This window comes from Natrix helvetica (genome assembly GCF_964273705.1).
Source record: "Natrix helvetica genome assembly, chromosome: 1".
NCBI classification, from domain to species: Eukaryota; Metazoa; Chordata; class Lepidosauria; order Squamata; family Natricidae; genus Natrix; species Natrix helvetica.
Window position 1 is genome coordinate 376,462,712 of NC_138548.1, and position 24,812 is coordinate 376,487,523.

General features: G+C 45.5%; 2 protein-coding genes across 2 annotated transcripts; both read right to left on the reverse strand.

Moving 5' to 3' along the window:
* Nucleotides 1-2,483: 2,483 nt before the first annotated feature.
* LOC309383754 (EPM2A-interacting protein 1-like) lies at nt 2,484-13,038 on the reverse strand. Its single transcript, XM_081936594.1, has 4 exons — nt 11,047-13,038; nt 9,116-9,193; nt 8,607-8,733; nt 2,484-6,166 (listed from the first exon to the last, which is right to left on the reverse strand). The coding sequence occupies exons 1-4, from the start codon at nt 12,844-12,846 to the stop codon at nt 5,229-5,231; spliced, it is 2,943 nt and encodes a 980-aa protein (XP_081792720.1). The 5' UTR covers nt 12,847-13,038; the 3' UTR covers nt 2,484-5,228.
* A 4,452-nt stretch (nt 13,039-17,490) lies between these two features.
* LOC309383777 (uncharacterized protein) lies at nt 17,491-23,755 on the reverse strand. Its single transcript, XM_081936651.1, has 5 exons — nt 23,341-23,755; nt 22,763-22,880; nt 22,544-22,611; nt 20,618-20,744; nt 17,491-19,979 (listed from the first exon to the last, which is right to left on the reverse strand). Exons 2-5 carry the CDS (start codon nt 22,869-22,871, stop codon nt 18,520-18,522), a joined length of 1,764 nt encoding a protein of 587 aa, XP_081792777.1. The 5' UTR covers nt 22,872-22,880; nt 23,341-23,755; the 3' UTR covers nt 17,491-18,519.
* Nucleotides 23,756-24,812: the final 1,057 nt, after the last annotated feature.

The window sequence follows — 24,812 nt, forward strand, 5'->3', positions numbered from 1 at the left end:
TCTCCCACCGTATCGCACTGCAGCCCACTTTCTCTTAAATGCTGAGACAAAGGTTGTATGATGTCATTGGCCCACATGGAAGCTTTTTCCTGGTCTTCCAGTGACCTAATCCAATATATTTTCACGTGTCTTAATCTAGAAATTGGATGTGACATCTGTATAATATTGCTACAAATGCTACATATCTGTATAGTATTCTACAAAGAACAGGGGGGCAGGGGTCAACTTTTTTTCCAAAGCACCAGCGGTTAGGACAAGAGACAATGGATGGAAACTAATCAAGGAGAGAAGCAACCTGGAACGAAGGAGAAACTTCCTAACAGCGAGGACAATTAACGAGTGGAAGTTGCCTTCAGAAGTTGTAGGTGCTCTATCATTGGAGGTTTTTAAGAAGACTGGACAGCCATTGACTTGTCGGAAATGGTATAGAGCCGTGATAGCAAACCTATGGCATGCATGTCACAGGTGGCACGCGGAGCCATTTTTAAGGGCACACAAGGTGTTGCCCTGTCCAAGCTGGCCAGCTGACTTCGGCCTTCTTCCTTGAAGCCTCCAGAGCACGAAAAACCAGCCCCTACGGGAAAACCGGAAGTTCAGGAACAGACTTCCGGTTTGCTCGTAGGACCGTTGTTCACCCTCCGGAGCCTTCAGGGAAGCCTCCTGAAGCTCTGGAGGGCAAAAACCAGCCCTAGGAGCAAACCGGCTTCCAGTTTGTCCGAAGGTCCGTTTTTCGCCCTCCGGAGCCTTCAGGGAAGCTCCTGAGGCCCCCGGAAAGCGTCCGGGGGGGGGGGGAGGCTGTTTCGGCCCTACCCAGGCTCCTAGAAACCTCTGGATTATTATAAGAATAATCCATATCAACTATTAGCACCAGTCAATGGTATTTGTGACACATCTTTAAATGTTCAGTTGACTTGAGTTTCATGTTTAATGAATAAAAGAAATAATAATACTTTATTGTCAGTGCACAACATATGTACAATGAGATTGGTTGAGCTCCCTCAGTGCACCCCCCTCAACACAATACAACTCACAGTGAAGACCCAAAAAAGAAAAGAAAAAAAAAGAAGAAATATCCCTAACCCAATAAATCATATCACAACAAACACCAAGTCCCATTACACTAGTGCGAGCATGTTACACATTGCGCCAGCCCTGCAAGTCCATCGTACTACATAGTTATGATGTTATTTTGCATTCAGGAGTCTGACAGGCCACGGATATATTAGCCATGTGATACTTGGTCTGCTGGTTATTCAAGACCTCGTAGCCAGCCATCTATAAGCAAGCAGGCAACTTCAAATTGCAACTTAGAACTGAGGAGAAATTTCCTGACAGTTAGAACAATTAATCAGTGGAACAGAAGTTGCCTCCAGAAGTTGTGAATGCCCCAACACTGGAAGTCTTTAAGAAGATGTTGGATAGCCATCTGTCTGAAACAGTATAGGGTTTCCTGCCTAGGCAGGGGGTTGGACTAGAAGACCTCCAAGGTCCCTTCCAACTCTACTATTGTATTGTATTGTATTGTATTGTATTGTATACTTTATCACTGCTTCATGTATAGACAAAAAGGCATCTTTAACGGGAAATCTAAACAAGAACGTGTCAAGACACAGGGATTTCAAATCCTGCCCCCCACCCCAGTAGCTTCTACTCCCATAGAACTAAAGCTTTTCCTCCAAATTAGGGAACCTTTGCTCCCTCAGTCAGGAAGGTCCTGCTTGCATCAAGAAATGCTGCTGCCTTGTCCTGGTAAGCAGCCTCCATCTAGTAAATGCCAATGGCATCACAGTTCCCAACATTTCAAGATCATATTGATCACTATTGTCCAAAGCACCTGAGGGTAGAACAAGAAGCAATGGGTGGAAACTAATCAAGGAGAGAAGCAACTTAGAACTAAGGAGAACTTTCCTGGCAGTTAGAACAATTAATCAGTGGAACAGAAGTTGCCTCCAGAAGTTGTGAATGCCCCAACACTGGAAGTCTTTAAGAAGATGTTGGATAGCCATCTGTCTGAAACGTTATAGGGTTCCCTGCCTAGGCAGGGGGTTGGACTAGAAGACCTCCAAGGTCCCTTCCAACTTTGCTATTGTATTGTATATACAGTTGAACATAGGAAAACCCAAAACCAGACCAAGGAATGTCCAATTTCAGCTGGGCAGCAGCCAGCAATCTAAGCCTGTGACAGCATGGCTTTGACTGGATGGGAAATTATGGCAAACAAACCTATCATTTGATGAGTAACAGACAACAGGATCCTTTCTGATTAACACAGTCACGGTATTATTTTGGATGATGTCATTCTATGAACGGCACGTCATATAATCCAGATTTTGAATTTGCCTTTCCTGATCCAATTCAGTTTCTCAACTTCAGCGTGTTCCCTTGTCACTTGGTGTGTGGGCAAGTTCCTAAGGTTCATTTTCCACGCTCTACCTTTAAATATCCTGAGAAGTAAACAAGCAATTGACCTCTAATGAGAAATGTGAAATAAAAAGAGAGGGAAATTTATTTACAAACTTTAAAAAGTTTGATTTCCAGCAAAAAAAAAAAAAAAAAGCCATAAATTATATCACATGAACATAGAATGACATAACCAGCTGTAAAGGGGAGGCAGTTACCCAGGGCCTGAAATGCAGTCATGTCATATTTTCCAACGTACCAAAAGGCAAGACAAGAAACAACGGATGTATTGAATTCTGGATGGAGAAAGAGGCGTCGGACTCGTTGAGCTACTGTCAGCCACTTTATTTGAACAGATCAACTAGAAAACGGCAAGGTAACAACTTCAGCACCTTGCTCTGCTTGGCAGCTATTTATATTGGAGCTGTCAAGCAGAGCAACCAATAGGAACAGTGTAAAAAGCCCGCTTCCAGACAGGCGCATCTTAACCAACAGCCGTGAGTCTTTGGTTGCCGGGCTGTCAGTCGTAAGTTGAGGAATTGCGGCCGGTCGTAAGTCAAGGACTTAGGACCAGTCGCAAGTAAAGGACTTTACACTCCTTCCCAAGCAGGTGCGTGCACAGTAGCTGCGCATGCATAATCTGCGGGGAAGAGCTCCAGGTGACATCACGCTGTTCCAACCCTGGAGGCAGGCCAGGCTCCTCAGGTAAGTCCTGCGGCGGTAGCAAGGCGGAGCCCCAATGAGCTGCTGGAAGGGGGTGGCTGGTTGCGGGTCTTCATAGGAGAGGCCTGACTGGGGGAAGGCCTCAGTTGGAAGGCGGCGCTTCAATTGGTCAATGTGGCGCCACCATTCTCGCCTGTCTTGCAAGACAACCCTGTAGGAACAGGGGCCCATTAAGTGTGATGATGGCTGGCACCCACCTAGGTTCCCCTGCAAAGTTCTTGGCAAAGACAGGGTCCTCCTCCAGGAACTGGCGTGTGGGAGTCCCTAGGCTTTCGGGCCATAGGTCACTGTATTGGGGGTACAGCTTGTCCAGGATTGTTTGCAGGCGCTGGCCCATCAGCAGCTCCACGGGGCTTTTATTAGTGGTGGGGCACGGAGTGGAACATTGCCCAAGGAAGTAGGCTGCCACCTTGTCTCCCTGGCCCATACGCCCAGCGCTTCCTTAGCCGAGCAGACGGCCCAGAGAGGTGGTATGGGGCCATGAGGGCATGGCAAATCCCCAGGCGGTTAGGAACCCCTGGAACCCTGCGGCTGTAAATTGGGGCCCATTGTCAGATACCAAGGTATCTGGCAAACCGTGGGAAGTGAAAATGCACCACAACCCTCTTATAGTGGCCTCGGTGCTGGTGGACGGCATAAGTAGTAGTTCTACCCATTTAGAGTAAGCATCCACTACCACCAGGAAGTTCTAGCCATGGAATGGACCTGCGTAATCCATGTGGACCCTGGACCAGGGTCCTCTGGGCAGTTCCCCTTCGTGGACTGGTGTGGCAGGAGGCACTGGCCGGGACTCCTGGCATGGGTGGCAGTTAGCCACCCATGACGTGATGACCTCATCCATTTTGGGCCACCAGACATAGCTGCGGGCAAGGACCTTCATGCGATCTATGCTGGGATGGCCCAAGTGAAGGCAGTCTAGCACCTGGGTTCTCAAAGTGGGGGGAACCACCACCCTGTCTCCCTAGAGTAGGCACCCGACCTGGGTTGCGAGCTCTAGCTGGCATGTCCTGGAGACCTTTGTTGATGGTCGACTTATAGTCAGCACAAATCCTGATGGACCCGTCAGCCTTAATGGGAACGGCTATAGGAGTCTCCCATTTAGAATGGTTGATGGGCTCCAGGACTCCTTGTGCCAGGAGCTTATCCAGCTCTGCATCAACTTTAGGTCTCAAGGCAAACGGCGCCCTGTGAGTCTTCAGGCAAATGGGGGCTACCTATGGATCTATATTTAAACTAATAGGGAATCCCCTGTATTTACCCAAAGAGCCATCAAAGACATCTGCAAACTCCTGAATGACGTCTTCGATGGAGGAAGAGGCAGGGTAGTTGGCATGGATGCCCACTAGGGAGAGACCGAGAAGTGGGAACCAATCCAGCCCAAGGAAAGCATGCAGGGGTTTGGCTACCACGATCACTGTTAGGTGACTATGGAAATTGGCATAGACCACCAATACAGAGAGGCAGCCTAAGGTAGGGATTGAGCATCCCTGATAGTCACGCAAGGCTGTAGTTGGTTCTTTCAGGTGGGCTCTGATGATGGTCAGAATCAGGTGAGTGAGAGTGACCCATGAAAGAATGGACTTTGAAGAACCAGAGTCCACCTCTGTGGCACACGGGGCCCCTTCGATGTGTAGGGAGATGTGGATCTTCCAGGCATCCTCCATGTGGGACGAGTTGCTGCTCACGGAAGCGGCTGGGTAGTCGATGTTGAAGCAGTCCTCTCGGAGCGCGAAGGCTCGTCGTTCTGGGCGGCCGGTCGGAGGGCACAAAGGTGGCTGGGTGGTCGAGGGCAGATTAGCCCTGCAGACATGGGCCAAGTGTCCTTTTTTGTTGCAGCAGTGGCAGATAGCAGACTTGAATGGGCAAGCCGTGCAGGGTGGGAATGACCAATATTGGCACCAAAGGTTTGTTCATAGTCATAGGCTTCCCAATGCGAAATAAGGATGGGGACACATTTTAAACAATTTCCACACTTCAGGCATTTTTATGGTTCCCTAATGTGGATTCATTTCGATCTGATGAAACACCCTTTGGAACTGAATGTTACTGGAAAGTCAATGTATTTCTGGTGTGTTTAGAAAGCACTTGTGATGAAAGCTCCTAAGCTATGATTGTTCTCTCCTGTGGATTGTTTTATGTAGTGAAAGGTGATTGTGCCGACTAAAGCTCTTTCCACACTCTGAGCATTCAAATGGTTTCTCCCCTGTGTGGCTCCTTTTATGGCAAATAAAATGACTGCTGCATTTGAAACTCTTTCCACACTCCAAACATTTATATGGTCTCTCCCCTGTGTGGCTCCTCACATGTTTGGTAAGGTCTGAACTTTCACTGAACTTCCTTCCGCAGTGAAGGCACGTATATGGCTTCTCCCCAGTGTGGGTTCGTCGATGTCTCGAAAGGTGACCAGTCTGCCTGAATCTTTTCCCACAGACCTGGCATATATATGGCTTCTCCCCGGAGTGAATCCATTCATGGACAGTAAGCCTACATCTGTGAGGGAAGGTCTTTCCGCACTCCAGACATTTGTATGGTTTTTCCATGGGGGGATTTTCTGGGGGTAAAATAAGCAACTGTTTCTGGCTGAAACCCTTTCCACACTCATATGGGTTATTCTCTCCAACGGACATAAGATGACTGTCCAAAGTGTATTTTCCTACACAATTTATAAATGCGTGTGGAGTCTCTGGAATGTATGACAGGTGATGTAACGCAAGAGAGGAGCCAAGATTGATATTTTGCCCATACTCTTGATGTCCATATTGTTCCTCTTCAGTCTGGTTTGTACAATATTCAGTGAAAACAATTTTTGCTCTCTCTGTCTTGTCACCACCAAAATATTTTTCACTTTTTACTCGTTGCTGAAGTTGCGGAGTTGGGAGGCCAAGGACTTCATTGTGATCAGAGGGAGAAGATTTCTTCCTTCGATTCTTTAGGAAACTTTTCGTACTCTTTTGAAGTATCCCCTGAATTCCAAACATCTTTTCTACAGACTGGAATAGCGCTAAGCTGGGCCCCTGGTAGTCTTTATGCTCCTGCCCGTAACCTGGTTCGACGAAAAACAAAAAAACAAAAAAAATCATTACATTCGTCACGCAAAAATGCCACAGCTGTTATTTTTGCATTTACAAGATTGTCAGAGTTCCTCTTTAAATGCCTGAGACTTTCATATCATTTTTAGTTCTGCCTCAAACATTATGTCCTTTTGAATAGTTCCCCACTTATTTTTATGAGGTATGTCTAGTTTCCCCACACCCCACCCCGGGATTCCCTCTTCCTGCTGGGAAAGACCCCTGGGGGACACACACCTTGTTTTGTCATCTGAATTATGAATAATCAGGTACAAGAGATATTAAGAACAAAATGTATGAAACAATTGTGATGTTTATCACTGCAAATGTAGTTTCAAGAGGGCCCTACAATATATGCTGACACACCTAGCCTCAATTCCTGAAGGCATTTGAAATGACATCGTATAATCATGAATCTATCTTTGCCAAGGGGAACATCATCCTCAAACATAAAGGAAACCTCTGAGAATCTCCTGGTTGAAAATAAAAAACTAAAATTGAGTTTCCCTGGTAAAGGCTAAGCTTCCCTCTGCTCCACTCTCCGCGGCCTAGGATCAGGCGGGGGAGGCAGCTGTTCCTTGTCAGAGGGGACACGATGCCTCTTATCACCGCTGCCCTCTGCAGCCGATCCTTCCCTGCCTTTATTTCCTGTAGAGGAAATAAACGTAACAAACAAAATGGAGGCTGTACCGGTTTGTTTCCCCGTCTTTTAGACATGAGCAGGGTTAAACCCCGTCATCTCTTTGCCTAGCCCTATGAGACCTGAACTGACCACCCTGCTCGACACCCCAGTCCCATCAAACCAAATAAAAAGTCTCATCCACTCGCAGTACAGCCCTTAAGCCCCAACCTTCCATCCTCCATCCGCTGATGACCTCGGCATTCCATCTCCTGAACCTCTTTTGAGTTATGCTGTCCTGCTGAAAGGCCCATCTTGTCTAACAGCACAACTACAGGCATCCCTTGCTTAGTAATAACTGCCCCAGACAGTGACCGTTTAGATATGATGAAAAACTTGACTAATGCCCACATTCATGACAGTCACAGCATTTCTCTCAGTCATGTGTCCCCCAATGAAATCAGTCAGTACATGTTTGTTTCACTCCCCTTCCTCACAGGGTGGAAAGATTGCCTAAGCAAGCTGTTTCTTTCTTAGCATCTTTTCTGCACAGAGCAGGGCGTCGCTGCTAATGTCAAGTTAACAAAACAGACCGGAATTGTTGCCAATAAACCAGGAAGCTGGTTGGCATATAGCCTAAGAAAGGAAAGGGAAAAGAGAATGGTTGAAAAAAAATCATGAAGGCAATAACGTAATAACTGAAAACGAGCAAATTAAAGAAAACGTTTCATAACTTTTAACTCGGGGGTTTCAAACTGGAGGCCCGTGGGATGGAGGCATCATGCCCAGGCCACACCCACCCCAGCTCCACAAAAACATCACAAAATGTCACATGACAGGCAAGATGAGAAAATAAGATATAAATATTAAGAAGGAAGTTTATAAGCTGAGGGATTTGGTGGTATTTCTGCAAGACCAAAAAATAATATAGAATATTAGATGGTGAAATTAAATGAGCTTGGGTCTTTAGCAGAAAACAAAATAGACCAGAATTGTTGATTAGAGGCTGGTTTGCAGCTGCTGCCTAACATGATAAGACTCTAATGCAGGGGTGTCCAAACTTGGGAACTTTAAGACTTGTGGACTTCAACTCCCAGAATTCCCCAGCCAGCCATGGGAGTTGAAGTCCACAAGTCTTAAAGTTCCCAAGTTTGGACACCCCTGCTCTAATGTCACCGTCAAGGCATTTTTTGCCTCCTCTAGGTGGACAGCCTGCATTCTTCCAGTGTACATTCCCCTTTGCGTCTCAGCTTGCTCTCTTGTAATTCCTGTCTCCAATGAATATGGAAACAAACAATTCTCTTGCAAATTATCCAAGCATTAGGGCGAGCGTTCCAAAGCACGAATGGTGAGGTTTACTCTGTTACCCAACTTCCTCATGTCACACTTCCACAAAGCTGTCAAGCGAAGGAAACCTGAAGTAAACTCGTAAGTGAAGTCATGGTCACGTAATTTATTACTTACTGATTGCTTTGATTAACAGAATAGTTGTTGGTCCCAACTGAAAGTCACTAAAAGAGAACTACTGTAACCCCAGGTTACAGTATTTGTCTAACTTCTACAATCGGACTAAAGAGAAACCGTCATCTTGGCTAAAGAACTTCTTCAAAAACCCAGACAAGAAAGGATTCTTGTAAAGTGTCTACCATCTTCTCCACTTACTCTGCTCTTAAGAAAAACAAAAAGAAATCCCAGGACGTCCTTCTAGGTAGAAGCTGCTTTCTGAGCACTTATAGCAACAAAAGACTCCCGCAACAGATCCTCCTGCAGAATGGTGACACAAAAAAGGTCCTTACCCACAGCAACCAGATTCCTAGAATTCTCCAGCATGATTTCTCTGTGTAAGGCTCTTTGGCTAGAATCCAGCAGAGCCCACTCCTCCTCCGTGAAATACACAACCACGTCTTCAAAGGATACAGAGCCCTGAAAGTCAAAGGAAATGTTTACTCAACCCAGATATCCCAGAATGTTCTCTTCTACATTTCCAATTTCCTAAAAGTAAGTTTTTGCAAGACAGAAAATGCTCCTTTTCTGACACAATTTGGTTTCATGGCTGCCTCACTGACAATCTACCTGCTTGGTTAAATTTTTTTCTTACCAAAATTCATTTCGGTGAAAGACTTTGAAGAGGTACACCATTTGGGCCCATCTCTTTCTGTGTGTGTTTTTTTTGTGTGTGCAGAAGCTACCATTTTGATGTAATAAGTCCATTCTTCACATATATCACTTTTCACTGAATCCACTTGAACAAGTCAGACTAATGTTTTAGACTTTAAGGATTTCCTGCTCTGATAAGGCTCCTTACCTGAGATGTTGTGGCACAGAGATCAGATAGAGCTTCTCCACGATCAGGGGATACCCTGGCCATTTTCATCGGTTGGCCCTGCCATTCAAAATATATCCAGGATGAAAGACATGTTAAAGCAATTAAACAAAAGAATGATGGTGTCTCTAAAGCTGGACTATGTTATAGCTTAATTCAGGAGTGTCAAACTCAATTTAATTGAGGGCCACATTAACATTATGGTTGCCCTCAAAGGACCAGTTGCATGTAAGACTATGATGACTCCCCCCTCACTGGGCGTGGCTGACTTGAGACGGTTGGGTCGGGATGGAACAAGTGGCACTGGTTAACTCAATGTGGGGACAACTTGGTGCCCCACAAGCTCCCTTCCCCAAACTGCTGGCAGCTAACTGCGTTGTCCTGCCCTTGTCGGAGTCTGAATCTGCGGGGGAAGATGAGCTGGAATAAGAGCTGACAAATATGGAGAGGGCGGTTCCGTTGACCTTGAAGGAAACTATGGAGGAGCAGAGTCGGTCCATGCCTGGCTTTTCTGAATTAGAAAGGCTTGCAGACAGGGAGGAGCAGGAGAGGCAGAACTCAGACAAAGAGCAAGGACTACCCCCTCCTGATCCTAGAGTACGAAGAGAAAAGAGAAGGCGAGAACAACGCAGTCAGAGCCAGCTACAAGGGAGGAGAGCACCTGTTCCCCTTAACAAGGCACACCTGGGGATTGAGATGTAAGGAGGTGCCGATGGGAGGGGCATTTGTTGGGAACAAGTGTTGAATCTGTAGAGCAGGGGTGTCCAAACTTGGGAACTTTAAGACTTGTGGACTTCAACTCCCAGAATTCTGGGAGTTGAAGTCCACAAGTCTTAAAGTTCCCAAGTTTGGACACCCCTGCTGTAGAGCCTCATGTGCACTTGCCAACACCTGGAGATTACTGTGCTCTGTCTTGTGAGCTTTGCTGCAGGACTTGTAGTAAACATGGGGACGTTTGGGGGCAAAGCTGGAGCAATAAAGGGGAGTTAGTCCTGTTCTCTGGCTGTGTTGCTTTCATGTCATGCACGGGTCATCACATGCGCACAGGCACACACTATATTCCAAGTTTTGAGACTTTTATCCACAGACGAAGGAGAGGGCCTTCTCCCCAAGCCCTAGCAGTTTGCTAGCTCAGATGTGGATAAGTTTCCAAACTTGGAATAGTGTGTGTGTGTGTGTGTGTGTGTGTGTGTGTGCGCGCGCACGCACACACAATACTCTAAAGGAGATATTCTTCTCCCAATCCCAGACATTGTTGGCATTTCCGTGTCTGCAAAGCAGGAGGTGGAGGACAACAACTCTGTTGCGTGTGGAAGCACGGAGGAAAAAGTTTGCAGGAAGCAGTTTCCTCCGAATTCAACTTCTGCCTTGACAGCTCTCTGGAGAGCAAAAGGAGGAGGCAGGGGAACAACGCTCCCCACTTCTGCACAAGTGAGGCTGGCCCTTATCGAAAGGGAATCCCTGTTTCCAATTGTGAGTGGTAAGGATGCTGGCTTGTTGGAGCAGCCTTCCCTTAATCTATGTATTTATGTATTCTTTTTTATGTATTCCACTGACTGTACACTGCCCCGAGTCCCTTTTGGGAGAGGGGGCGGTCTAGAAATATGAATAAAGTAAAGTAAGTAAAGTAACCTGCCACCCCCTCCTCCTATCCAGAGATCTTTCAAGGCAGAAATTGGACTTGGAGGAAACTACTTCCTGCAAACCTTTTTCCACATTAGCATTATGGTTGCCCTCAAAGGGCCAATGGCATGTAAGACTATTGCATCATGTTAGTTCAGGAGTGCGTTATGTCTAAGACCTTGGCCAAACAATATTAATATTTCAAATATGAACAAACAATTAGTTCAAATAAATCTGCAAAAACAAATTTAAAACAAAGAAAAAAAACTTTGTAGTTCTCTCTCTCTCACCTTTTTTTCTGACCTGGATGTTTGGCATCTTTTCCTGGCTACAAGTTCATCCACGTTTAGGGTTAGGTTTTGAGCTGTGGAAACTCTCAGGATAGAGCGGAGGTGTGCATCAGTGAGAAGACTCCTGTGGGCTCTTTTGTTCGCCCTGATCACAGAGAAAACTTTCTCACACAGGTGTGTGTTACCAAACATGCAGAGCATTCGAGCGGCCCGTAGGCGGAGTTGGGGCATCGTTTCAGGGATAAACCTGGCGAACTGCGCGGATCCTACAGAATCATACTTTGCCTTAAGTGTGTTGCTACACTGGAGTTCCATCAGCTCCATCTGGATGTCTGCGGGCGCCTCCTTCACGTCGACTGAAAACGGATTCCTGAGCAGTCCGAAATCGAATGCCTGCGCTTCAAACTCAACAAAGCGGCGTGCAAACTCCATGTGAAGCGTGCTCAGTTGATCCGCAAACTGAGCGTGTGAGAACGCAGCGGTGGAGACTTGGCTGATGATTGTTTGGCAACAGGGAAAGTGACTCAAGTTTCCGTGCTGCATCTGAGCCTCCCAGAGCTGCAGCTTCACTTGAAAGCTTTTCACTGCGTCATACATGTCCGTGATCGCAAAGTCCCGTCCCTGAAGCTGAAGCTTTAGTGCAGCGAGATGCTTCGTAGCATCGCACAGGAAGGCTAATTCGCACAGCCACTTTTCATCCCGCAGTACCGCGGAGTCTTTTCCTTTACTTTCAACAAACTGACAAATGTCCAGACGCAACTCAAAAAATCTAATGAGCACTTTTTCTTGACTTAGCCCCCGCGCCTCTGTGTGATAGGGCAGATCACCAAGTTCAGAATGTATTTCCTCAAGAAAAGACTTAAATTGATGGTGATTTAAATCATTGGCTCTTATAAAGTTAATTGTCTGTGTTACAGTGCCCATTATATGTTCCATCTTCAGAATTTTGCCGCACAGGGTTTCCTGGTGTATGATGCAGTGATATGCTGTCAGCTCACCTGTGCAATTCTCGCTCTTCATCTTCTCTCGCATCCTTCCCACTAATCCACTCTCTTCCCCGCGCATCGAAGGTGTCCCATTTGTTGTCAGTCCCGTAAGTTTGTCCCAGGGCAGTTTCATGTCATTTACACATTTAGATACTGCTTCAAATATGTCTTTTCCTGTGGTAATGCCATGCATTGATTTCATATCCAAAAATTCCTCTGTAATGCATAAACTTGGGTCCACTCCACGGATGAAGATTGTCAGCTGTGCCATGTCAGAGATGTCACTGCTCTCATCCACAGCAAGAGAATACGCAATGAAATCTTTTGCCTTTTCAACCAACTGTCCTTGCAAAACAGTGGCAAGCTCACCTATCCGACCAGCAATAGTATTTCTGCTCAGGCTTAAGTTCAGAAATGCTTCTTTTTGGTCTGGACACAAGACTTCGCACACTTTAACCATGCAGCGCTTCAAAAACTCACCTTCCGTAAATGGCCAGGCTGATTTAGCTATCTCTTCTGCCACTATAAAAGTAGCTTTCACAGCAGCTTCACGTTGTGTCTTTGCTTTTATGAACGACATCAGATTCTTTCTCAACTCTTCCACCGTCTTCATCTTTTCCTGTATGCTCATGTTTCTGTACCTGTCGTGATGCTTGGTCTCATAGTGCTGTCTCATATTATATTCTTGAAATACAGCCACAATATCTCTGCAAACAAGGCACACGGCCGTATCTTCAATATCAACAAACATATACTCTGCCTCCCACCTCTTTTGAAAGCACCTGTTTTCAATGTCCACTCTAAGTTCAGCCATTTTGGGGGGTTTAGTTATCGTCTTCTTCACACAGATGTTGTATATATGGAGTATGAGACTATACAGGAAGCTCAGAGTCCCAGGTGCTGCATGAAGCGATCAGTTGTGAGGCTCCGGAGGCTCAGTAGGATGCTGTGAGTCCAGATGTTTTGAGCAGGGTTAACAACGTCACAGCATCTATGGAGAGAAAGCAAGTGACTACAGCTCTCTTTGATACAATTGAAATTATATGTTTTATACAGGAGAGATCATGGATGGATGGGGGGGAGGGAGGAAATCACCAACCCACCATCACTCCTGTGGGAAGCCCCTTTCCTTAGAAAAATTAAATATTTTGGGAAATATTAAAAAGGCAGGATAGAATATTTCCCCTGAATGAGAAATAGGAAAAATCTTAAGGGATTTTTCCCTGCCCAAGGAAGGAGGTGGAGGCCAGCTTTTAGAAAGGCAGATTTGGTAATCCATTCAGAAAGACTGGGTCAAGACACAAACTCAGATAAAGCACAAAGGGGACAAGCATTAAAATACAAGGATAGAGAAATAGCCATTCTGAAACAGATCCCAAAGAAAGTTAGAGATAAAAGAAAAAACTATTCACATTTAGCGAAGAAATTATACCAGAAAGGGGTGTGGTTTAGATGGCTTTTTCCAGAAGGTATGTTAATATTCTGGGAGGACACGAGAGTTAGAATTAATACAACTACTGAGGCTGAGGCCTTCATGGGAAAAAATAAAGTCCTCCTAGATAAACCTGATGATATTATACGGAACATACAGGACACGGGAGGTGCCGGAGCTCTGCCGGGGGGAGGAGAAGAGGTAACATTGAGAAAACTCAGATCACAAAAATGAACTTGAAAATCTGTTTGATATAAAATGATTGAAATTATTTTAAGATAAAAGTTTATATGCTGACAAAATACCAATAAGTAACAACAATCTAATGTATTAATAAATGAAAGTTATGAGAATGGGGGGGAGGGCCATCTCCTGCATAATATAACTGTCAACATTTGTACTTCATCCACTACCCCTTTCCTTGTATATTTTTCCTTAAAAACCAATAAAATTTTGTTAAAAAAAAAAAGACACAAACTCAGATAAAGCAACAAACCAAAGGTTGACAAAATTAGCTCAGACAGAGACACCTAGGATTTGCCTTTCCCCTTTTGCTTATAGAGCCAGCCATAGGACCCCATAGGAATCCAGAAGGTATAAAGCCCACCCACTCTCAACTCCGTTTTGTCAGCTGTACGAGAATCACGTGTGGTTGGTGGTTGTGCTTCATCAATAAATGGATTCCAATAAATCAATAAATGGATTTCCAATCAGCCTCTATTTTATTTCCGGTGCCTTTCTCCCAACTTGCAACTGAACCAGATGGATTTTTCTTCCAATACTCCCAAGCTCAGGGGTGTCCAAACTTGGGAACTTTAAGACTTGTGGACTTCAATTCCCAGAATTCCCCAGCCAGCCATGCTGGCTGGGGAATTCTGGGAATTGAAGTCCACAAGTCTTAAAGTTCTCAAGTTTGGACACCCCTGCCCAAGCTGGTGTAGCAGCCACAAGGGCTACTCAACCTCTCTAGCTAAGCTACTCCCATTTCTGATCAGTTTCTGATATTTTCAGGGCTGTCTTTTGGCCTCTGAATGTAAAGGGGGGGGGAGGAAAAATCAAGACAAACTCACCTTTCCCAAATAGGAAACAAGGAAGCCATTTTTCCCCAACATTTTCTCCTGCTTCCAAGAAGCCCAGAAATATAGCTCAAAATCCCTGAAATATCCACCCAAAATTTAGCTTTGCAGGCAATGCAAAGACTTCCATGTGGAATAATCTGGGCAAGGAAAGAGAACTCTATGACTGAAAGGGGAGGGAAACTAAAATGTCTCCTATTGTTACAATTTGAATGCCTGTCTCCAAAGGTGGACCATGTTATATCCATAGTTGGGGATGCAAATTCCCTAGGGATTCCCTCTTCCTCCTGTGGAATCATCTGGGTGGGGAAAAAGAACTCTAGGACTGAAAATGGAGGGAAACCATTTCTTTTTTTAAAAAAATAAATAGTTTTTATTAAACATTTTTACCTTTAAAAACAGGGGGGGAGAAACACAACAAAAAAGGAAAGAAAAAACAAGACAAACATAACGATATAAAGTAGTTGTACAGCCTTCTATATCGGCATTCATGTTTAGCCTTTGTACTTCTCCATTCTCCATTGCCTTCCTCTCAGTTTTAACCTCTGTAATAATGTAAGAACAGCAGTACCAACACTTGTAATAATATTAATTGTTCATATCACCATTATATTTACATTGTAGTGAATACTTTTAAGTTTGATAGCAATTAACTTTGGTTAACCAAAGTAACCAAGGGAAATCATTTCTTAATAGCCCACAGCAGGTATTTTGCGCCCATTAAGGAAGATGGGGCCAGCCTATGCAGAAACAAAAGACCTTTTTCACCTCCAGTGATGGAATCAAACGTTTCCATTCTCCTCCACCTACATTTTCAGAATAGGATATGACCATAAGAAATTGTGCAATGTAGTGAGCTCTGTGTCTTCTGCTAAATGTTGGTGGATTAATCCTAAATGGTCATATTAGGATTAATCCACCACAATTTAGCAGAAGACACAGAGCTCACTACATTGCACAATTTCTTAAGGGCATTTCACACAGTGCACAACCTCCCCCCACACCTCCCAGCATTTGAGGATCTCTATAAAAATCCTGGCACTCCTCTAGCTAGTGGTTCAGGTGACCCACAACTGCTGTTGGTTCTGTTCATCATTAAATTTTTTCTTTGTTCCTATCAGCCTCTCGCCACTTGCATTTGTGCCTCCAAAGATGGACTGTGTTACATTCACAGTTGGAGATGCAAATTCCCTTGGGATTCTCTCTTCCTCCCGTGGAATAATCTGGGCGGGGAAAGAGGACGCTGGGACTGAGCTGGAAGCCTCCGCCGCCCGGGGGCAGCTCTCCTCTCCTCTCCGCCCTCCTCCTCGGGCTCAGCGGCAGGAGGGCCCGGCGCTGCTCCCGCGACCTCTTCCGCAAGGCCCATCGTGCTTACCCCGTAGCGTCTGGTGCCGCAGCTCTCCTGCCCGACCGCCTCCGGACGCTTCGCTTCCCGGGTAAGCGGGATCGCGCTTCCTCGTGGTCTGGATCGGGGGAAGCGCGGCTGCAATTCGTTCCCTGCTCTCCGCTCCGACTTCAGCGCCACTCCGGCCTCTGGGAAGGCGAGAGCGGCTTCTTGCTTTAAAAGGGAGCGAGTCCCCTTCGCAACCTCCCCGGCTGCCAGCCACCCCGTGTCTTTCTTGCGGGACGGGACGGCGAGCGAAGACTCCCGCCACGTGCCTCCGCCCGAGTCCCCAGTTTTGCAAAGCCCGCCGGTGGATTTGACTCCGCGGATTGGAGAAGATCCCGAGCAGGCTTAAGGAGGGCGGAGCCTCAGCTGATTGGGTGAAAATTCCAAATCCGCCTAGGGAGCATCTCCCCCCACTTGGTATTCTTAATAGTGTGGAGTGGAGTAGGATGGAATGGAACGGAACAGAATAGAAAATATGGAATGGAATGAAATAAGAAACAGGATCAGGAGGAAGAACAAGAACAGAATAGGAATATTCCAAAGCACCCGAAGGGCAGACAGGGAACAATGGATGGAAACTGAACAAGGAGAGATTCAACCTGGAAATAAGGAGGAATTTTCTGACAGTGAGAGCAATCAACCCATGGAACGGAAGTTGTGGGAGCTTCATCACTGGAAGCTTTCAAGAAGAGACTGGATTGCCATCTGTCAGAAATGGTGTAGGTAGGGCAGGGGTGTCCAAACCTGGGAACTTTAAGACTTGTGGACTTCAACTTCCAGAATTCGGCCACGGTATTGTTTTTGGATGGTGCTCATTCTACGAATGGCACTCCACCTAATCCAGGGTTTGAATTTTCCTTTCCTGATCCAATTCAGTTTCCTAAATTCTGTGTGTTCCCTTTTCACTTTGTGTGTGCAAGTTCCTAAGGTACATTTTTTTCTCATTTCATGTTCCACCTTTACATATCTTGAGGAGTAAACAATACTAATTTGAAGCAACTGGCCTCTTATCTGGAAATGCGAAATAAAGAGAGAGGAAAGTTTCTTTACCATTTCAGCAGCACAAGAAAGTAGAGATAGTCCTCAGTTTATAACTATAATGGAGGCTGGAATAGTAAGTCGTAACAGTCACAAATTGAGGTACCCACCTGAGTGACCTGATTTTATTACCTTTTTTGCAGCAGTTGTGAAGCATATGCCGCAGTCGTTTAAAAAAGTCTATGGATTCTATGGGCGTTTTTTGCCAGAAACTTTGAAAAGAAATAACAGATGGCAACTAATCAAGAACATAAGCAGGCTGGAATTAAGGAGAAACTTCCTAACACTGAGAACAATTAATCAGCGTTAATTCAGATGTTTGAGGGGCTTCATCACTGGAGGCTTTCAAGAAGCCCCTTGTCTAAAATGGTATAGGGTCTCCTGTTTGAGCAGGGGGTTGGACTAGAAGATCTCCAAAGTCTTCTGATTGGAGTGTGCTGCCATTCCAAGTCTAGAACTGGTTCATATTTATCTTTTGAATCGTAAATTCAAAGAGTTGCTAAGCAAGTACTATCCACAGTCTTTAGAAAAGAAAATTCCAATATTTTATTGTGAAATTAAAGGACAAGCACCCTAGTAAATTTGTACAAAGTTGCATCAAATGGGGATTTGTGGAGAGGGGGAAGGATTTTCCTGTATTTATTAAGGGAGGAGGGTCAGCAGAGGTAGTTATTGAGTGTTTGAGAATTTCACCACTATCGTAATATTTTTGTAACATTAAACCTGATTCTACTATATTTATTCTGCACTGCAGGACAAACCTTTCATCTATGGGATATCGCATTAAACGCTTCAAGAGAGATCACATCTTTCTTATTTGCTTTTTTTTACAAGGCTAAACATTTATATCGGCATCAGTCTCTTTTCATGGGATTTGAACCCTGCCCAACCATGTAATCCTCATCAGCCTCTCATACAACAGCCCCAGATTACATCAAGAAAAATATTCAAAATTGGCCTAACAATGTGGAGAGTGGCTCATAATTTGTTGATGAAGACTTATGAAATAAAAAACACGAACTCTTTCCATGTTCCACTCTTTTATACAGTTTCTCTCCCAAGTGGAACTTTTTTAGTATTTAAGAAGACGCGTCCTCTTAAATAGTGGCTTTGCTTCATGTCTTGATATATTATATTTCCTGCATGGATCAGCTCTTCAGTCTGCAGGTTTAGCTTTCCTGAAGATCAACCAAATTCAGATACGTATGTATTTTCTTGGGGGAGGGGGGGAATACTGGTACCAAAAGTTCATTTACGCTCATAGGACTTCCTGTGGGAAACAAAGGCAGTGCCGTGTTTTAACTCATTCCCACACTTCAGGCATTTTTATGGTTCTTCCATCTGGATTTATTTAGGTGTGATGAGACGGCATTTCCAACTGAATGTCCCTCCAGTCATCACCACCACTTCAGTATTTCATAAACGGGTCTTTTTTTTTTCGGTGTCATCATATCTTTGAACGGTCACTAAATGAACTGCTATAAGTCGAGGACTACCTATGCTTCTATGATAAGCCACATTTGAGTGAAAGTGGACGTTCTTTTCACAGTCCTAGCGCTGGTACAATTTCTTCCCGGTGTGCATCCGTTTATGCTTCTTAAGGTGACAGTTTCGCCTGAAGTTCTTCCCACACTCCAGGCATTTGAAGGGTTTTTCTCCGGTGTGGATCCTTCGATGGTAAATGTAGGTAGTTCTCTGACGGAAGCCCTTCCCGCACTCTGTACATTTATATGGGCTCTCCCCCGTGTGGATTCTCATGTGGATCACGAGGCTTGATCTTCTACTAAACTTCCTTCCGCATTTCAAGCACGCGAATGGTTTCTCCCCGGTGTGGGTTCTTTTATGACTTGTTAGGTGGCCGCTCTGACTGAATCTCCTTCCACACACCAGGCATATGTACGGTTTCTGCCCTGTGTGTTTTCTTTTGTGAGCTGTAAGGCGACTTCTCCTACTGAATCGCTTTCCGCACTCTGGGCATTTATACGGTGTCTCCCCTGTATGAATCCTCTTGTGGTACATGAGATCCGAGGATCCAGTGAAACTCTTTCCACAGACTGAGCATTGGTACGGTTTCTCCCCGGTGTGAGTCCTTTTATGTTGCATAAGGCTAAAGTTACGCCCGAAGCTCTTCCCGCACTCCAGGCACTTATAAGGTTTTTCACCTGTATGGATCATTTTATGGCGGATGTAGTGACTGCTCTGATTGAAGCTCTTATCGCACTCTGTACATTTATATGGTTTCTCCCCTGTGTGGCTCCTTACGTGCTTGATAAGGCTGGAACTTCCACTATACTTCCTTCCACACTGCAGGCACGAATATGGTTTTTCGCCGGTGTGGGTTCGTTGATGTCTGGTAAGGTGACCAGTCTGACTGAATTGTCTTCCACAAACCAGACACGTATACGGTTTCTCCCCCGTGTGGGTCCGTTCATGGATAGTAAGTTTACATTTGTGAGTGAAGGTCTTTCCGCACTCCGGACATTTATATCGTTTTTCCATGGGGGGATTTTCTGGGGGTAAAATAAGCAATTGCTTCTGGCTGGCACTCTTTTCACACTCATATGGGTCCTTCTCTTTATGGGGCCTAAAATGACTGTTCAAAGTGAGTTTTTCCGCACAATCGATAAATGCATATGGTGTCTCTGAGATGTATGGTGGGTGATGTAAAACAAGAGAGGAGCTAAGATTGATATTTTGCCCATACTCTTGATGTTCGTGCTGCTCCTCTTCAATTCGGTTCGTATAGTATTTACCCAAAACAGATTTTGCTTTGTCTATTTTGCCGTATCCGAAATGTTTTCCAACTTCTTCCCGTTGCTGAAGTGGCTGGGTTGGGAGGCAGAGGACTTCACTGTGACTAGAAGGAGATTTCTTCCTTCCATTTCTTAGACAGCTCTTCACACACTTCGAAGCTGCTCCCCGATTTCCAACCATCCCGTTTTCAGGCTGGATCCGTTCCACTAGGCTTGGCTCCTGGTTATTTGGCTCCTGGTTATGCGCCTGCCCATAAGCTTATTTGAAAAAAGAAATAAAAAAGTTCGTTATTTTCATCACAGAAAAATGGTTCACCAGTTATTTCTGCACATTTCCTGGACTGCGTTGTGTGTTTTTCTTACATATAGGTAGTCCACCAAGTTGCAATTATTCGTTCAGCCACCACTGAAACCTAACAGTGGTGTCTGATTAATGATATTTATCTCCCAATGTTGCAGCTTTTTCAGGTGTTATGACCCACATCTGTCTCTGAACATCCCCCTAAACATAAAAGAAATCTCTGAGAATCTCCCGGTAGAAATACAAACAGAAATTGAATTTTCCTGCTAAGGATAAGAATTGGGCAGAGGTGGCTTAGAAGTTCTTCTAAGATGATAATCCTATGATAAAGGTTAGATTCAGAATAAAGTTGGTTACCAGCCACAGTTCTACCCAGCTGGTGTGCCATCAATCAGTATTGGTATCAAGACTGAACTGCTTTACTTCTTTCAAACCTTATTGCTATTCAGGATCGTGGGAGCCTGGAAATCATCAAGGTCACCATTCCATTTACTTTAGTCTTTAAGAGAAAAAGCCCCAGAATGTCTTTCTGAGCAGTTATGGCAACCCAGGTCTTTCCACAAATACCTGAATCCAGAGCAAAACAGGTCCTTACCCAGAGCGGCCACATTCCTAGAATTCTCCAGCATGACTTCCTCGTGCAAGGCTCTCTGGCTGGGATCCAGCAGCGCCCACTCCTCCTCCGTGAAATACACAGCCACCTCCTCAAAGGTTACCGAGCCCTAAAGATCAAAGTAAATGTTCCTCAAAAGAAGTCCCAGGAAGTGCTCTCCCAAATTTCCAATATCCTAAAAGTGAGTTTGATAAGACAGAAAATGCTTCTTTTCTGACATAATGTACTACAAGGTTTTTATAGCTGCCTCTCCACAATCCACCTGTCTGGTTAGAATTTCTTCCTACCATAATTCATTTCAGTAAAAGACTTTGAAGAAATGGAACACTTTCACTACATCTCCTTCCGTATGAAAACTTTCTGGGTTTTTTTTCTTTGCTGCACAAGCTACTATTTTGATGAAATAACTGCATATCGCACATATATAGCTTTTAATGGTATCTCCGTGGACATATGCCATAATTTAATTGCTGTGGTTTTTAAACATTTTTTTCCGAATTGTCATACTAATACTTCTATAAAATGTAATGTTAAAACTAATTCCTGGCTTTTATTTATTTGTAACCTGCCTTTATTGTTTTTACAAATAACTCAAGGTGGCGAACATATTCAGCACACCTTCCTCTTTCTATTGATCCCCACAACAACAACCCTGTGAAGTAAATGGACTTAGAGAGCGTCACTGGTCCAAAGCCACCCAGCTGCTGTGCGTGGTTAAAGCAGGACAAGAACTCACTGTCTCCTGCTTTCTAGCCGGTGCCTTAACCACTACACCAAACTGTCTTTATTTCTTGCAAGCCGATTGCTGGGGTTTTCCGCATACTTTGGATAGCAAAGGATTTATCTTTAAAAAATTAATGTAACCCATTGTGGAAAGTTAGCATCCACCCCTCTCCTAGAAGGATGAGATATTTTGAGAAATATTAAAAAGGCAGGATGTTGTATTTCCCTGGATGAGAAATAGAGAAACATGCTCTTGGAGACAGAAAGCAGCCCCAACCTTTCTAGATGGCCCTCGGCAGATCTCTTAAGTGCAAATTCAGCACTTAAGAGATAAAGAGATAGCTAGCTCTATTCATAGGCAAAAATTCCCTGCAGCAAGGTCTAAACAAAGGTAGGATTAGCCCTCAGCCACCAGAGGAATCGCCCAACAAGCCCCTTCATTGTGTCAGTCAAACTTCAACCAAGCTTAGCTCAGACAAACTCCCCGGATTTGTACATGGCACCATGGGAGTCTGACAACAGCCAATAGAATACATGTTCTTGCACAGGAAGAGGGAGTTCAAGTGCAAAGCCCAAGAGAAGGTATAAAAACCCCTCACTCCCAACTCCATGTGGTCAGCTGTCCAGAACCATGTGCTTGATGGTTCTGCTTCACCATTAAACCATCATTCCAATTAGCCACCATGTTTCCAGTGTCTTTCTCCCGGCTTGGAAGTGAACCAGATGGATATTTCTTCCAACACCATTACAGGTACAAGAAACTTAAAAGCTCAACTGATTCCAAGAAAAAGGGAGAGGGGGGGTAGGTGCACTCAGACTTGCAAGGCTCTGTTAAAACTAATTTAAGAATTAGTTTTACTTACAAAGAAAGCGGTATTATACTTCCTGTATCTTTGGTTTAAAATTTGGTCTACCTTAGAGGGCTGCCTCTTCTGTAGCTTAAACCATCATCTTGAAAGCAGAATCAAGCAAAATTTTGACACTTGGCCTCCTTAATAAGCTTTGTGTAAGAGTCTCACGATACAAACTTTTTTATACTGCACTAAATACTATTTAGCTTTTTTTAAAAAATCATATTAATGGTCCACGGGATTTAAAATTATGAATTTTAAAGTGGTCTCTGAGGTCCGAAAGATTGGTGACCCCTGCCCTAAATGACTTCCTGTTCTCATGAAGACTCCTTACCTGAAATGTTGCGGCTCCACCAGACAGAGGAGATGTTGCAGCAGTTTCCATCCACAACTTTGAGTTCCCTGTAATAATCAAGATAAAAGAAGAGGGATAAAAAATATTTGGAAGCTGGGTGGGAAGCAGTGTAAATTAAAGGCAGAATGATGTGTAGAAGAAACACAAGAATGAAATGACTTAAGGATTCACGCCCTGCAGAAGCAAGTTTCCACTTACCAGGCAACAAGACCTGAGTTGGATGCTCCTCAGAGAAGCCCATCACCTGCTCCATAGAAAGACCAGAGAGAACTTCTCCGCCTTCAGGAGATACCGTGGCCATCTTCATCAGCTTGCCCTGCCAAAAACATAGCCAGGGTTAAAGAAGAACAAAAGTTAAAAATAATTTAACATTGGAACAAGGGGATTCTTTTGGGTCTCCAGAACTGGACCATGTTTTAAATCCATAGTTGGAGATGTGAATTCCCTTGGGATTCCCTCTTCCTCCTCTGGAATAATCTGGAGTGGGGTGAAAGAGAATCCTGGGACTGGAAATGAAGGGAAACCAAAGTCTCTTCTATTGTTACAACTTGTGTTTGTGCCTCCAAAGCTGTTACATCCATAGTTGAAGATGGGAATTCCCTTGGGATTTCCTTTCTTCCCGTGGAATAAACTGGATGGAGAAAGAGAACTCTGGGCCTGAAAGGGGAGGGAAACCAAAGTCTCTTCTATTGCTAATCACCTGCATTTGAGATGGACAACTAGTTAAAGGAAACCACGCCACAAGGAGATCATCCCGGGAGAAGAGATTCCCTCACCTGCCGCCGACCTGCCTCCGTTCGTTCCTGGGCCCGAGGAGGGCTAGCGGGAAGTCTCCGACCAGGGCAGCCGCCAACCGGGGGGCAGCTCTCCGCCCGGCCCTCCCGCAGCACTCAGCCCACCATCTCCGGGGGCAGCCCGGCTAGGAACCGCTCCGGGATCCCCCCTCCTTCCTCCATCCCCGGGAGCTCGGCTGCTCTTCTTCCTCCTTCTCCCGGGGCTTCAGCCAGCCGAGGGCGAAGCTGCTGCAGGCGGCTGCAGAGCGCCCGGGGCCCCGCCGATACCGGGGAGCCCAAAGCGGCGGAAGCGCTCGGCCTCTGAGCCCGGCGGCTCCTCGGGGAGGCTCTCTTCCACGCCAGGCTCCGGCCCCGGCCTCCTCCTTCTCCTCTTCCCCGCCCTCCTTTTCCTCCCCGTCGGGCTCAGCGGCGCTGCTCCCGACCTCCTACTGCGCAAGGCCAGCGGGTTGTCCCCGCCGCGCCTCCAGCCCGCTCCTCTCCTCTCCTGCCCGGCCAGCCTCCGGACGCTCAGCCGCTCCGCTGCCGATTCCCCTTCCTTGCCCCCTCCTTCTCCTCCTTCTCCTCCTTCCCCGGGAAAAGCGAGATCGCGCTTCCTAGCGGTAAACGATCCGGCAGCTGTAACCGATTCCCGGGAATCCGCTCTCACCGGAACGTCCCGTCCCCTTCTCCGCCTCCTGGGACCCGAGGCGAGCGAGCGAGCGAGAAGGCTTCTTCCTACAGAGACGAGGCTCCGACAGCCTCCCTCCCTCCCCTCCCCTCCTGGCTCCCCCCTCCCTCCTTTATAAGGTCCCCGACGACCACCCCTCCCCCCACCTTTTCTTGCAGGAGGAAAGTGCTGACGAAAGCTTGTCTTGTGTTCTCCGACCCAGAGGGAAAAGAGCCTCGGGAGGGGCGCCAGGGACGGGGTGGGGAGCAAATGTGTATTGAACTCACACCTCCCCTCCCCGCTTTTTGTACAGGCAGTCCTTGACTTGCAGCAGTTCATTTAGTGGCTGTTTGAAGTTACAATGGCACTGGGAAAGGGGGCCTAATGACTTTTTTCCAGACTCATGACGGTTGCACATGGTCACATGATCAAATTTTGGATGCTTTGCAACTGGTTCATGTTTCTGACCACTGTCAAAATGGGCAGTGATGTAATATTTACATGTATGTATGTATGTATGTATGTATGTATGTATGTGTCTGTCCATCTATCTATCCCTATCTGTCATCTATCTATGTATCTATCTATCATCCACCTATCATCTATCAATCTGTCTATCATCCATCTACCTATCATCTATCAATCTGTCTATCATCCATCTTATCAATCTGTCTGTCATCTATCAATCTGTCTATCATCCGTCCGTCCATCCATCATCCACCTATCATCTATCAATCTATCATCCATCTACCTGTCTTATCAATTTGTCTCTCTTGTCTTTCAATCTCTCTATCATCCGTCCATCATC

Bases quoted from the DNA above. Each gene is read 5' to 3' on its own strand.
- LOC309383754 (XM_081936594.1), bottom strand. From the start codon at position 12,846: ATGGCTGAACTTAGAGTGGACATTGAAAACAGGTGCTTTCAAAAGAGG. The intron at 9,194-11,046 runs GTGAGAGAGAGA...TTTGAATGGCAG, and splicing joins CATCCAGGTCAGAAAAAAAG to GGCCAACCGATGAAAATGGC. The intron at 8,734-9,115 runs GTAAGGAGCCTT...TTTGACTTTCAG, and splicing joins TCTGTGCCACAACATCTCAG to GGCTCTGTATCCTTTGAAGA.
- LOC309383777 (XM_081936651.1), bottom strand. From the start codon at position 22,871: ATGAAGATGGCCACGGTATCTCCTGAAGGCGGAGAAGTTCTCTCTGGT. The intron at 20,745-22,543 runs GTAAGGAGTCTT...TTTGATCTTTAG, and splicing joins GTGGAGCCGCAACATTTCAG to GGCTCGGTAACCTTTGAGGA. The intron at 19,980-20,617 runs GTAAGGACCTGT...TTTTCAAATAAG, and splicing joins TAGGAATGTGGCCGCTCTGG to CTTATGGGCAGGCGCATAAC.